Source organism: Mobula hypostoma, chromosome 30, assembly GCF_963921235.1.
Source record: "Mobula hypostoma chromosome 30, sMobHyp1.1, whole genome shotgun sequence".
Classification (NCBI taxonomy): Eukaryota; Metazoa; Chordata; class Chondrichthyes; order Myliobatiformes; family Myliobatidae; genus Mobula; species Mobula hypostoma.
The window spans coordinates 10,680,589-10,695,678 of record NC_086126.1 but is presented as its reverse complement, the minus strand read 5'-3'; the positions used below and the strand labels follow the sequence as shown (position 1 = coordinate 10,695,678).

Genomic DNA, 15,090 nt, shown 5'->3' with positions numbered 1-15,090 from the left:
CTGTGGAGTTTGCATATTCCCCCCGCAACTGCATGGGGTTTGCCTGAGGTTCCTCCTGAAGAGGTGCATGGGGGGGGGAGAAGGGGAGTTAATTGAATTACCCTTGAAAGTTCAAAGTACATTTATTATTGAAGTATGTGCACTATATACAACCTTGAGATTTGCCTGCTTACAGGCAGTCACAAAACAGAGAAACCCAACAGAACCCATTAAAAGTGTCAAGAACTCAACGTGCAAGAAGAAACAAAAAAGAACAATTTGTGCAAACATTCAGAACCAAAGTCACTGAAGTGGATTCACAGCCACGAAGCCAGTCAGTACTGCTGACAGTCCAGGTTAAAACAGGGATCCCCAACCAGGGGTTCATATGGGTCCATGTCATTTTTAAAGAAAAAATGTTGGGAACTCTTGAGTTAAAAGGAATTAAAGGAGCATTGAATGACATGAGAGAACAAAGCAAGGCGAAGGGAAATAGGACTGGTGGGATTGTTCTGCTGGAAGCTAACATTGAAATCAAAGGCCATCTGTATCAGAATGCGTACACAAGCAAAAGAAAAAGTCAAGGACACGACCCACCCAGCCAACACGCTTTTCATCCCTCTTCCCTCCGGGAGAAGGCTCAGGAGCTTGAAGACTCGTACGGCCAGATTTGGGAACAGCTTCTTTCCAACTGTGATAAGACTGTTGAATGGATCCTGCCCGGATCTGGGCCGTACCCTCCAAATATCCGGACCTGCCTCTCGGTTTTTTTGCACTACCTTACTTTCCATTTTTCTATTTTCTATTTATGATTTAAAATTTAAATTTTTAATATTTACCATCGATCTGTAACCTAGGGAGCGGGAAACTCAGAATCAAATATCGCTGTGGTGATTGTACGTTCTAGTATCAATTGTTTGGCGACAATAAAGTATAAGTGACCATCCCTTTAATGCTCTAAAAGATCTGTGGCAAGATTTCATAGTTCAAATACATTCTTTGCAAAGGGGAAGGGAGGGAAATAAAAAACACACCCAAAAGAGCTATAAGAAAATTGATTTTTTTAATTCACATTAGTAGAAAGAAATACAAATATTGCAAATCTAAAACATGTGCATTAAGAATTAGTCGGAGCATCCCACAAAAATCATTGATCTGTGCACAGCAGATTAAACCACTTAAAAATAAAGTTAAAACTCCTAAACTACTTTTCTGGAATCAAGTTACCTTTCGTAGTGCAATCAGAAATGGAAACAGTACCCAGCAGCTTTCTTTGGGCTCATTTCAGTGCAGTCCAGAACTTCCGTCTTTTAGTTTTCCAGGGGTAGAGTGGGGCATTACACATTCACTGACAGCTTTGCTGGAGAATCAGAACTGCCAGCGCAAAATTTACAGCAGTGAGAGGAGTCTATTAGGAATGTAATACTTCCTCCACCCACCCCACCCCCAGTATTGAAATAATACCTTTAACCCTTCCCAGCTTTGATTGAATACTTTCAGCTTGTAACTGTGACTTTTCCCAAGTTGTCGGTGTGCATTAAATAGAAGTGGGTGTTTATATGAGCTGTGAACAGATCCCCACTACGCCGTCCCAAAGCCGTGGATTTTTTTTTTGGTTATCGACGGTCTGACGGAAGCTGGGAGCGGGTTGCAAAATAGAAACAGGACTGCGGTTGGGGGACGCTGGAGACTGATCTTTCCAGGGTTCCACACGAAATTGACCGAAGCCACGCACGTCCACCCAACACGATCACTCGCCACGCAGCGGCAAAGGAAGTCGAAATGAAAGATCAGGAATGTAGTGAAGTGCTTGGGCTCAGACCACGAGCCACCTTTTTGACGTAGATCAGGACCAAACCTCAGCATTCACATTAACGGTGCTCGGGTCAAGTTTGCTGGCCCTCCTGTCCCTGCGCCTGCTGACACCCGGGAAAAAAAATTCCAAAGCACTCAAAACATAACAAGAACCACGGAAGAGCGAACTAAAAGATAATGCTGGACATTAGTAACACCGAGGAAAAGGCAAGCACCAGGCTTCAATGGTTTGCTCGCAGATGAGAAAAGCCCCTTTCTCCACAGGCTAAAATATTTTCTCTTTTGGCTTTACACTTAAAATACTCAGCAAGTGCTACTTCTTTTTAAAAAAGTGATCCCAACTCCATCAACAACCCCCCCCCTCCCCAAACTCAACCCTTCACTGGATCTGTATGAAGAGCTCCCTGGCCCCACAATTTGTCAGATACAATGGAGCTTGGCGTTCATTGAGGAAGGTCTGTCTAAGATTCACAGGAGATAGCAAGGAGATTCTTCCCTCATCAGCAAGGGATGCATACTCTCCTCCCACCCCTCCAGGAAATTTAAAGGACCAAGAAGTGCAGGGACTGCCGCACGTTATATGACACGACATATCTATATCTCTATTCATTGTCTTTTTAAATAAAAGATTATATATTATACATATTAAATCTTTTTCTACACGGTTTCTATAGGCGCCAGGTACAATACTAGGTATCGGGGATTACCAAATACTGTGGCACCTTAGTTTCAGAGATTGTTCGCAGCAGTCGTGGGCTTGCGGCCTCTTTGAATCTCCAAAGGATTTTTGGCTGCTGAGAAAAACTTTTTGCTTCAATTCCCACCCTCCCCCACACACCCCTTCAGTCTTCCTGAAGAATTCATTCTCCTTTCCCGGAAGGGCTGCCATCTCCGTCGACCACGTCAGCCCTGCTCCAGCGTCTCTGCGACTTCCACCGCGCTGTAAGCGGCCGGGCCCTGGGACAGCTGCCTCGTGAAGAAGGACGCTGCCCTCTTGGGTTTCACCCTCTTGATTTCTTTACCTGGAAAAGGAAAACGTGTGCAAAGGGCTTGCATTTACTCCATGTCTGCCACAGTGGTGTGATTCCTCAAAGGCGCTGCAAGCTGAGTGAACCAGTGACACAAGACCACAAGACCCATAATCCATTCGGCCCGTCGAATCTGCTCTGCCAATTAATCATGGCTGGTCCATTTTCCCTCCTCAGCCCCACTCCCCGGCCTTCTCCCCGTATTCAATCAAGAACCTATCAAGCTCTGCCTTAAATACACCCAATGACCTGGCCTCCGCAGCTGCCTGTGGTGACAAATTCCACAAATCCACCACACTCTGGCTAAAGGAATTTCTCTTAAAATAAGCTCTCCCTCCATCCTGAGGCTGTGCCCTCTTGTCCTAGACTCCCCCATCATGGGAGACATCCTTTCCACATCTATTCAGTCTAGGCCTTTTAACATTCGAAAGGTTTCGATGAGAACCCCGCTCATCCTTCTAAATCCCTGTGAGTACAGGCCCAGAGCCATCAAATGATAAGCCTTTCATTCCCGGAATCATCCTTGTGAACCTCCTCTGAACCCTCTCCAATGCCAGCACATCTTTTCTGAGATGAGGAAACTGCTCACATGAGGTAAGGCCTCACCACCCTTATAAAGCCTCAGCATCACACCCTGCTCTAAACCTCGTGAAATGAATGCCAACATTGCATTTGCCTTCCTCACCACCAGCTCCAGCTTCCAGTTAACCTTTAGGGTGACATCCAGAACCTGGACCAGTGGTCTGGGGGCAAGAGCCTGGATGGTGGCACAGCAAGCAGCTCGAGAGAGAATTTAAATACAATTAATTATAAATTTGTAATTATATGATCACAAAAATTCACTTGGTTCCCTGGTGATCTATAGACAAGGGAATCTACCACCCAAACCATTCTGTCCTGGATTGAGATTTCAATGACAAGGCAGCACCTCAGCACAAAGGTTAGCGCTACGCTGGCACAACATATAGAATAGTACAGCACAGTACAGGCCCTTCGGCCCACAATGTTGTGCCAACCCTCAAACTCTGCCTCCCATAAGATCCCCCACCTTAAATTCCTCCATATACCTGTCTAGTAGTCTCTTAAACTTCACGAGTGTATCTGCCTCTACCACTGACTCAGTCAGTGCATTCCACGCACCAACCACTCTGAGTAAAAAACCTTTCTCTAATATCTCCCTTGAACTTCCCACCCCTTACCTTAAAGCCATGTCCTCTTGTATTGAGCAGTGGTGCCCTGGGGAAGAGGCGCTGGCTATCCTCTCTATCTATTCCTCTTATTATCTTGTAGACCTCTATCATGTCTCCTCTCATCCTCCTTCTCTCCAAAGAGTAAAGCCTGAGCTCCCTTAATTCTGATCGAGGCGATCACCAATGGGAGTTCAATTCCTCCTGCTGAGTGCACGGAGTTTGCACGTTACCCCCACCCCCCCCGTGACTGCATGGGCTCCTTCTAGATACTCTCGTTCCTTCCCACAGTTCGGGCAAGCTGCCGGCATGCTTTGTTGGCACCTTGCAGGCCTCCCCCAGCACAATCGTTGGGCTGTGTCGATCACTGACGCAAGACGGTGAGTTTCGCTGTACGTGTCGGTAAATAAAGCTCATCTTTAGCTTAAACGGGAGACGCTGCAGAAGATGCTGGAAAGCCAGAGCATCACACACACACACACACACAAAATGGAGGAGGACTTGGCAAGTCAGGCAGCGTCTATGGAGGAGAATAAACTTCCCCGTGCTGCCATTTGGAGGGCGCTCATTACACAGATACAACACCTAGGCATTCAGCAAATGAAGTAGGTTTAGGGTCCCGGCACACAAAAAAACAACCCAATACTGCCACTTGATTGCTGGAGGACATGAGAAGGAAGCTGAAGAGAGAATGGAGTATCCTTTCCAACAATTAAAAAAGGCAATTCCTGAGGCATTACAACACACACACACACACACACACACACACACACACACACGCAGACAAAATGCTGGAGGAGCTCAGCAGGTCAGGCAGCATCTATAGGAAAAGGTACAGTCGGGCCAAGACCCTTCGGCAGGATACTACAATCACGCTGGGACACATCGAGAGAGAGGTAAAGGCCTTCAGTAGCTGATTTGGGCCATTGTGGGCAGAGACAGAGGATTTTCACAACGTACAAGACCATAAAGGTACATGAGCAGAATTGGGCCATTCGGCCCATTGAGTCTGCCCTGCCATCCCATCATGGCCGATTCACTATCCCTCTCAACTCCAATCTCCTTTCCTCGTAATTTTTCACTCCCTTACTAATCAAGAACCTATCGACCTCTGCTTTAATTATACCCAGAGACTTGGCCTCCACAGCCACCCGTGGCAATGAGTTCCATAGATCCATTCTTGGGTTGAAGGAATTCCTCCTTTATGACACAAGGATCAGGAACGTACCAAAACATGAAATTGTCTAATTGGACGAGAGGACTTTAAGAAGGAGATGCCGGCGATTAACAGGGTACCACAGAGGCTACTGCACCGCCAACGTTATGAGCATGGATAGGCTAACACTGACTGCCAGTTCTTACAAAAGGGTCACCATGACAATCCATTCAACTACATTAATGTGGGGCGGGAGCCACACAGAGGCCCCGGCGTGCCAACATCATCACTGAAGCCAGCTCCTGATCTATTTAACTAACAGCTGGAATTCCTCGCTCAAAGGGGCTGTATTTGACCTCTTGCCTCTGAATCTTTAGTCCCAGTCACCCAGAGTAATTGGACCGATCCAGAGCTTTCACTTCACTTCTGCTAATAAATTATCACCAAATCATTTTATTCAGAATAGTGAACGCTTAGTGTTTACTTATTCTGCTAGGGTTCTATTGTTTCTTGGCAGATTTACACATACACGGAGGTCATATTTCATTTCAGTGCTGGCACATCACCAAGCCTGTGATGACTTCTGCACTGCCTGGAATGGAGGGGGGAAGCTCTTGAAACGGAGCAGCACCCTCTGCTGTCAGGACGTGGTACAACAGGGACATGGCCACACGCTACATGCCGTGGGCTTCTCAACATCGACAGGGAATCGTCCCGGCGTGTTCAGGAGGAACGCAGAAGCACCCCAGCTTTCCCTTACCCCCGCGCCCCACCCCACGTAGAGAAATTCCACACATAATCTAGTGGACGGGAACTGAATGGGACACAAGGACAAGTTTCAGGGCTGGGGAGTGGAATAGGTTGCTCCACAAGCAGCCGAAGGGGGAAGGGGAGAGGAGGGGCGCCCTGAATCCCTCCCTCCACGGTGCAACAGCTCTACGGCTAACTGCGTGACCAGGGTGCACTGAAGATGAATCAGTTAACATATCAGATTGATGGAAAGAATATGGCAAGCGTGCACGACCGTGACCGCTTCGGGCAGGCTTTTGAGCGTGCCCACGCTTTGAAAGGGGCCCAGCGGGTACCGTGACCAACACGACCCAGTAGGAGTATTTAACCGGACCACTCCCCCACGTCGCTCTTGCCCCGCACGGAGAGCGCGGCGGGCAACGTACCCTCCTCCACGTAGTCTATGGTCGAGAGCTGCTGGATCCGATTGCACACCACGCTGCTTTGCCTTCTCAGTTTGCCGCGCTTCTCCGCTGGCTTTGGGGGCTTGGCAGCCACGGCGTCTTGCGCCGGAGGCGTCTCAGAGGCGTTGTTGAAGTCGATACAGTACTCGATCATGCCGCTCATCAGCTCCGCCTGGGCACACAAACACGGGCATCAGTCTCCCTTGCCTGGGCACACAACACACAGCAACTTCGGCAAGCAAGGATAAAATCTACAGATGAATTACACATAAACAAATTAAATATCGTCAGATACAGAACTGATTAACCAGTGACACTTCGGATGCGATGTGGCAGGGATTTCAGAATCCTGACGGCCTGAGGGAAGAAACTGTTTCCCATCCTGGCCGTTCTTGTCTTTGTGCATCGGAGTCTCCTGCCTGATGGTAGAAAGTCAAAGAGGATGCTGGATGGATGGGTGGGATCCTTGATAATACTAAGGGCCCTGCGTACGCAGTGCTCCTGATAAAGTCCCCGATGGACAGTAGGGAGACCCCTATGATCCTCTCAGCTGTTCTCACAGTCCTTTGTACGGACTTGCAAATGAACATCAGAAACAGGAGCAGGAGTCGGCCATCTGGCCCGTCGAGACTTCTCCGCCATTCAATAAGACCATGGCTGATCTGACCATGGACTCATCTCCAACCACCTGCCTTTTCCCCATAACCCTTAATTCCCCTACTGTGCAAAAATCTATCCAACCTTGTCTTAAATATATTTACTGAGGCAGCCTCCACTGCTTCATTGGGCAGAGAATTCCACAGATTCACCACTCTCTGGGAAAAGCAGTTCCTCCTCATCTCCGTCCTAAATCTACTCCCCCTAGTTCTAGTCTCACCTACTTCTGGTCCGATGCTCAGCTGCTCCCAGAGCAGATGGAGATGCAACTTGTCAGGACGTTCACAGAGGTGCGCCCGTAAAGTTCAGTTAGGAAGCGGAGGCACTGCTGTGCCTTCTTGCTCAGGGAGAAACGTTGTCCCCTTTGACGGTATACAGTAAAATGACAAGAAACTTGACTTGTGAATCTGACGGAGAGACGGGAATAGACCTGACCTAAAGGGCAAACAATTGAAGGACCTGGAGATGGGTTAAAACCCTGTCAATTACAGTTGGTTGGCACATTAGCGTTTCAGGGTTTTGTTCCAGGAATCAGATCATGAGTGGAATTGGTACTGAAGGAGTCCTTAATGTCTTGACACAGAGAGAGGTGTATCACTGTCAGTGGTTTCAGCAAGGATCCCAGCCGTGTCGGGAACTGGGGGCGAATCCAGCAACGGATGACCCTCGGCTGAGTGTGACACTCGTTGCCGAGGCGTGGCCAACCACTGGGGAACTGACAGCATTGGTTCCTGGCGACAGGCTACCTGGATTCGTGGGTCATCAGGACCACAATCAAGCTGATTAACAATTCCTCATCACTCCGGGAAACTTGTAATTTTCCAATACAGTAAAAAAAAATTACTATTAGAAACAAGTGCGAAAAGTGAGGCAGTGCTCATGGACCATTCATATATCTGATGGTAGAGAAGAAGCTGTTCCTAAATTGTCGAGTGTCTGCTCAGGGTCCTGTACCTCCTCTCTGATGGTGGTACAAAGAGGGCCCCTCCTGGATAGTGAAGGTCCTTAACTGCTTTGTGGGACTGTATTTTACTATGTTGTTTGTGCTGTGTATGATTGTTGGTTTTGCGTTTTGCTCCTTGGCCCCAGAGTTTAACACTTTCTTTACACTGTATGCATGGGTATTCTTGTACAGTACTGTAGCAATTTTATATGTTGCACTGTTTTTCTGCAAAAAGATGTGACATTTCACATACTTCATCACCGATGTGAGTGATGATAAACCTGATTCTGATATGGGTCTCTGTCGTGGACTGCGAGTGGGAAGGGAACGAGGAGAGGGGGAACCACAGTTGGGGAAAGAGAGAGCGGAGGGAGCAGGAAGCACCAGAGGGACATTCTGTAATGATCAATAACTCAATTGTTTGGAATCAAATGACCTTGCCTGGTGTCTCAGGGCTGGGTGCGTCTGTCCCCATACCACCAACCCTGACCCTGGCACTCCTCTGCCACTTGTCCCACGGCGCTCCAGCCTCGCCATTCCCAACATCCATTGCTCCCGCCAGATTTACAAACTCGCTCTCCGCTCCAAGTTGACAAACACAGTACTGTGCAGAAGTCCTGTACGCCTAACAGCGCCCAAGACTTTTGCACAGTACTGTACGGTCGAATGGCAATGAACTTCAACTTAAATGAGCAAATCTGCCTTTTTTAAACCTCTAAAATAGTGGCAACTGCACCCACAGTCGGGGATTTCTCTTTGTTCGACCCGAAGGTGAAGAGGGTGGCAGAGGAGGCAAGAGATTCCAACGGATCTGACAAGTGGCGATAACAGGTCAAACAACCCCAGTGGTCTGCAACACATTGAGCTGTCACTTCTAGCCTCCAGGAACAGCCCACACTCATTGTGGCGCCCAGCCAGGACCCCAGTTCCACATTTCCACACGAGTGGCTGCACCCTGACTCAACACTCGGAGACTGACGCTCCACAGCAGGCCATGGGTAATTCAACGAAAAGTTTGTTATCAGGTTATCACCACATGCAACCCTGAGATTCTATTTCCTGCGGGCACACTCAGCAAACCTATTAAATAGTAACTATAACAGGATGAAACATCAACTAGAGAGCAGAAGATAAACTATGCAAATACAAGCAGCAACAAACAATGAGAACATGAGATAAAGAGTCGTTAAAGTGAGATCATAGGTTGTGGGAACATCTCAATAGATGACAGCAGTTATCAACTTTTGTTCAAGAGTCTGATGGTTGAGGGGTAGTAACTGTTCCTGAACCTGGTGGTGTGAGTCCTGAGGCTCTTGTACCTTCTGCCTGATGGCAGCAGCGAGAAAAGAGCACGGCCTGTGTGGTGAGGATATTTTGCGATGGAGCACAAACAAGAGAAACTCTGCAGATGCTGGAAATGCTGAAACGCACCCGAAATGCTGGAGGAACTCAGCAGGCCAGGCAGCACCTATGGAAAAGAGTACAGTTGATGTTTCGGGCCAAGACGCTTCGGCAAGACCGGACAAAAAAAAGCCCAGTAGATTTAAAAAGGTGGGGGAATGGGAGAGAGAAACACAAGGTGATAGGTGAAGCCTGAAGGGGGAGGTGTGAAGTAAAGAGCTGGGAAGTTGATTAGTGAGAGAGGTACAGGGCTGGAAAAGGGGGAGCCTGATAGGAGAGGACAGAAGGCCCTGGAAGGGGGGAGCAGCGAGCAAGGAGATAAGGTGAAAGAGGGGAAAGGGGTATGGGGAATGGTGAAGAGGGGGGCATTACCAGAAGTAACGACGGATGCTGCTTTCCTGTGACAGCATTTCACGTAGACATGCTCAGCAGTTGGGAGATCTCTACCTGTAACGTACTGGACTGAATCAACTACCTTCTGAAGGATTTTCCATCCAAAGGCATTGGCACTCCCATACCAGGCCGTGGTGCAGCCAGCCAATACACTCTCCACCACACATCCACAGAACTTTGTCAAAGGTTAGTTTACTGATACGAGAACTCCAGAGATTTGCTGCAAGCTCCCTCACAAGCATCCACAAGTCCTCGGACTGAAAGACCAAAAGAGCAACAACAAAGCCGGGGCTCTGGCAGCTACAGCAGGACATCAACCACAGCAGCACCCAGGTGCAGGGTGAGCTGGCTCAACGGTTAGTGCCCGGTGGACAGGCATCCCTGCTGTGAAGCACTTGAGGTTGATCATGGCTACGAATTACTGCCGCCTGAGCAAGCAGCTGGACTTGTCTACTGGCACAGTGGACACAGTCTCACTGGGGCCACCGGGTCAACAGCAATACACATCAGACAGCTCGATGTTCAACACCATCGTCCTCTCGTCCTCTCAGTACTGATCAAAAGCTTCGAAACCCAGGTCTCTGAACCTTTGCAACTAGATCCCCGACTTCTTCATGCAGGCTGCCTGGTCTCCCCATAAGTAACAATTTAGTTACTGAGGAACAGTGTGGTCAACCCCTAGCCTAATCACGGGCCAATTTACAACGACTCATTAAACCTACTAAGCAGTAGGTCTTTGAGCTGTGGGAGGAAACCAGAGCACCCGGAGAAAATCCCAGCTATTCCACCGGGAGGACGTACAAGCTCATTATAGATTAGATTATGAGCACACTCAGTCCTCGTTTATTGTCATTTAGAAATGCATGCATTAAGAAATGATACAATGTTCCTCCAGAATGATATCACAGAAACACAGGGCAAACCAAGACTAGAACTGACAAAACCACATAATTATAACATATAGTTACAACAGTGCAAAGCAATACCGTAATTTGATAAAGAGCAGACCATGGGCACAGGAAAAAAAAGTTTCAAGTCCCGATAGCCCATCATTTCACATAGACGGTAGAAGGGAGAAACTCTCCCTGCCGTGAGTTTCCAGCGCCGCAAACTTGCCGATGCATTGGAAGCACCCGACCGTAGCCGACTCTGAGTCTGTCTGAAAACTTCGACCCCGCCCTGGCCACCAAGCAACAAGCAAAGCTGAGGACTCGGGGCCTTCCCCTCCGGAGATTCTGGATCACACAGTAGTAGCGGCAGCGAAACAGGCATTTCAGAAGTTTCACCAGATGTTCCTCCGTGCTCTCACGTCCGTCTCCATCAAATCAAGATTGTGCACGGCACCCTACTTGACAGATAACAGATATTAATCACCGGAGTGGCCGCTGCACACTGCCGTCTTCTCCTCTCCGATGACGTTGGAATTGAACTCTGATGCCTGTGATAACGTCACCCAACATCTCCTACAGATGATATCTCTCCCTCGCTGACAATCAACACAGATGCACCTCTGGGTTACGTGCTTTGCCTACCACTCCACTCTCTCTACACTCACGAGGCTGGAAACAGCTCAAAAGCCATCGGCAGAACCTCAAGACGGCGACGAGGAGGGACACGGGAGTGAGGTAAATCTGACGGTTGAGTGGTGCCACAACACCAGCCAACCTCAACATCAGCAAGTTCAAGGAATTGATCGTGAACTTCAGGGAGGAGGAGTAGAACCCGCACCGGCCCTCGTCGCGGGGTTGGCAGTCGGAAGGGCCAGCAGCTCCGAGCTCCTGGGTGCCAACATCTATTGCAAGCCAAACACACTGCTTCAATCACAAAGGCACAGTCGCAGCTGTACTTCATGAAGAGTTTGAGGAGATACGGTTAACGCCAGAATTAGCTAAATTAAATAAGCAGTGCGAAAATAGAAACAGGAGAATAGTGTGGTAGTGTTCATGGGTTCAATGTCCGGCATACGTCATGGAATGTGTTGTCTTTGTTGCAGCAGTACAATGTAATACATAATAATAGAAAAAAACTGTGAATTATGGTATATATAAAATAGTTAAATAAGCAGAGCAAAAATAGACATGTAAAAAAAAAGTAGTGAGGTAGTGTTCATGGGTTCGATGTCCAATCAGAAATGTGATGGCAGAGGGGAAGAAGCTGTTCCTGAATAAGAGAGGCAGCAAGAGAGAGACAGAGACTGTCTGCCTATCTTCAGGCTCCTGTACCTCCTCCCTGATGGTAGCAATGAGAAGAGGGCATGTCCTGGGTGATGGGGGTCCTTAATGATAGATGCTGCCTTTCTGAGGCATCACTCATTGAAGGTGTCCTGGATACTACGGAGGCTGGTGCCCGTGATGGACACATTGAAAACCTACAGCGCAATACAGGCCCCTCGGCCCACAAAGTTGTCTACCTTAGAAATTACTAGGCTTACCTATAGCCCTCTATTATGGAGCTGACTAAGTTTACAACTCTCTGCAGCTTACTTCAATCCTGTACCGCCTCATACCAGATGGTGATGCAACAGTGATGCTCTCCTCACTACCAAGAATATCTTCAAGAGCTGGAGACCTTCACCATCAAGGTGGACGTACGGGAGCCTGAAGGACAATGCTCAACATTTCACAAACAGCTTCTTCCCCTCCGCCATCAGATTTCTAAATGGCCTGCAAATTTATCCACACCACCCTGCTAACCCTCCGGCATTATTTCTTAATTTTCTTCGCAACGTAGTGATTTTATGTATCGATCTGCACGGCCGCCACAAAAATAAATTTCACAACGTACGTCAGTGACAATAAACCAAGTTCTGAACTTTGGAATTTAAAAAAAAAGTGGGACCACAACAGCTTTCTGGTTCAATACTCCTGAGAGAAGGTAACCGACCTCTGTCTGCACTCTAGGGCCATTAAAACAGTTAACTTTTAACCATCCTCTCCCACTCAGTTCAAGGGCAATATCCAAGTCTGTCTCCATGTGGAGAGGGAGTATGTGGAGTCCGTGGCTTTGGAAGATCACAGGGGCTGGAGTGCATCTTGGACGATGACAACTGTGTTTTAATTTAATTCAAGTTTTGTAAATTTTCTGCAGAATATGCCTAAACTGTAAATATTAAATACTTTGAAAGGCAGCAATGAATTCTGGCCTCTACTCAACAACAGCGAATGAACGCAATAGTTTAGTTGCCTGAACTCAGCACCCAAGCGACCTGGCAGCTAACTGTTGAAGGGCTGGCATGGAAGTGTAGAGGTTAGTACAACACTTTATAGTGCAGGCGACCAGGGTTCACTGCAAGGACGATCTCCCCGTGACCGTGTGGGTTTCCTCCGGGTGCTCTGGTTTCCTCCCATTGCCCAAAGACGTTCCAGTTTGTGGGGGGAGAAAATTGCTGGGTGCCATGGCTCAAAGGGTCACAATATATCCCAAACTATGGTACACACAGATTGTGGATGATCTCTATCCACAAACCAGTCCTGATGAAACGTCCACTGTTCACTCTTTTCCATAGATGCTTGTGTAAATTACCAAAAATCTCAATCCACTTAGGATCTCCAAGTAGCAATACAGACTGCAGGATTTTCTCCGCATACTTAACCCAAGAGAATACGTGTAATCGTGCCTTTCTGAATTGTACACGCTCGGTGGCCATTTAATTAGTTACCTCCTGCATCTAATGAGGTGTATTCCTGTGTGTTTGTAGTCTTCTACTGCTGGAGCCCATTCACTTCAAGGTTCCACATGTGTTTATAGATGCACTTCTGCACACCACCGTTGAAATGCACGGTTATCTGAGTTACCGTCAGCTTCAACCAGTCTGGCCATTCTCCTCTGACCTCTCTCGTCATCAAAATACTTTCACCCACAGAACTGCTGCTCACTGGATTTTTTTTTCTTGTCTTTTGCACTGTTCTCCAAACTCTGGAGACTGTTGTGCATGAAAAAAAAAATCCCAGGAGATCTGCAGTTTCTGAGATACTAAAGCCAACAATCATTCCACGGTCAAAGTCACTTAGATCACATTTCATCCCCATTCTGATGTTGGTCTGAACAACAACTGAGCCTCTTGACCAGGCCTGCATGCTTTTGTGCACTGAATTGCAGCCACATAATTGGCTGATTAAATATTTGCATTAATGAGTTGCACAGGGGCCAATGGGTGTATAATGTTGGCACCAGAAGCGTGCAGACACTAGCGTGCTGTCTCTGGTACATCCTCAGGATGTATTAGCTGCTGACAAAGGATGCATTTTACGGTACGTTTCGACAGATCTGACAAAGGTAATCTTCATAATCTCTTGATCTTTATATAGATTGACTAAGATCAGCACCAACTGGTTATCCTCGGCCAATTTGGTGCTCTACTATATGTTGTCATTCTTCCTAAACACTTGGAGATTGTGGGCAATCGCAGACGAGTTTCCAGCCTGTCTACCCGCACTTAAAACAACGCGGGGGAAAGAAACACACTTCACACTCAAGATTACCAAAGATGTTGTCTCACATTTTTTAAAAATAATTACGGGCTTAATTTTGCAGCTAGCTTGAGAAACAGTCATCTGCAATTATTCTATGACAGGCCCATTATTTTTTTTACCAGAGAGGGAGAGAGGAAAGAACTTTCAGCCCTTTTTGAATAACACAAAAGGCTGGAGAGCCATAGTGGGAGACAGTAAATGTTTTGAACCTGTAACAGGGTTCATCAGGATAGCAAGACACACATTTAAAAAAATATATAATTGGGGATTTCCAGGACTTAAAGCATGTCAATAGGAATAACAGTGTCAAAGGCTACGGGGAGAAGGCAGGAGAATGGAGTTGAGAGGGATAATAAATCAGCCATGATGGAATGGTGGAGCAGACTCGATGGGCTAAATAGCCCAATTTGTTCTTACGTCTTATGATTGTAATATATATTAGATATATACACAGTGCTTCTAAAAAGTGTTCACCCCTTCTTGGAAGTTTTTAAGTTTTATTGTTTTCCAACATTGAATCACAATGGATTTAATTCTGCTTTATTTGACAGTGATCAACAGAAAAAGACTCTTTCGTGTCACAGTGAAACCAGATCTCTACAAAGTGATCTAAATGAATTTCAAATACAAAACAATTATTTTTGTGTTTTATATCTGAAGTTAATTTAGATCACTTCGCAGAGATCTGGTTTCACTGTGACACGGAAGTCTTTTTTCTGTTGATCAGTGTCAAAAAAGCCAAATTCAATCCACTGTGATTCAAATGTTGTAAAACAATAAAACATGAAAACTTCTAAGGGGGGGGGGTTGAATACTTTGTACCATGTATATCTAATGAAGTTATAATCTGCTACAGTTTAGCTTTG

The 15,090-nt window shown here is 47.0% G+C and overlaps 1 protein-coding gene across 4 annotated transcripts in view; it reads right to left on the bottom strand.

Annotated features, from left to right (window-relative positions):
* Positions 1-1,073: 1,073 nt before the first annotated feature.
* Positions 1,074-15,090, bottom strand: part of frmd8 (FERM domain containing 8) — a 70,372-nt gene continuing 56,355 nt past the window's right edge. For all 4 annotated transcript variants that reach the window (XM_063036180.1, XM_063036177.1, XM_063036181.1 and 1 more), the window contains exons 10-11: positions 6,341-6,530; positions 1,074-2,816 (exon numbers count right to left, since the gene is read on the bottom strand). In XM_063036180.1, coding sequence (XP_062892250.1) covers positions 2,698-2,816; positions 6,341-6,530 — 309 coding nt within the window. In that variant the 3' untranslated portion in view covers positions 1,074-2,697. The remainder of the gene's footprint in view (positions 2,817-6,340; positions 6,531-15,090) is intronic.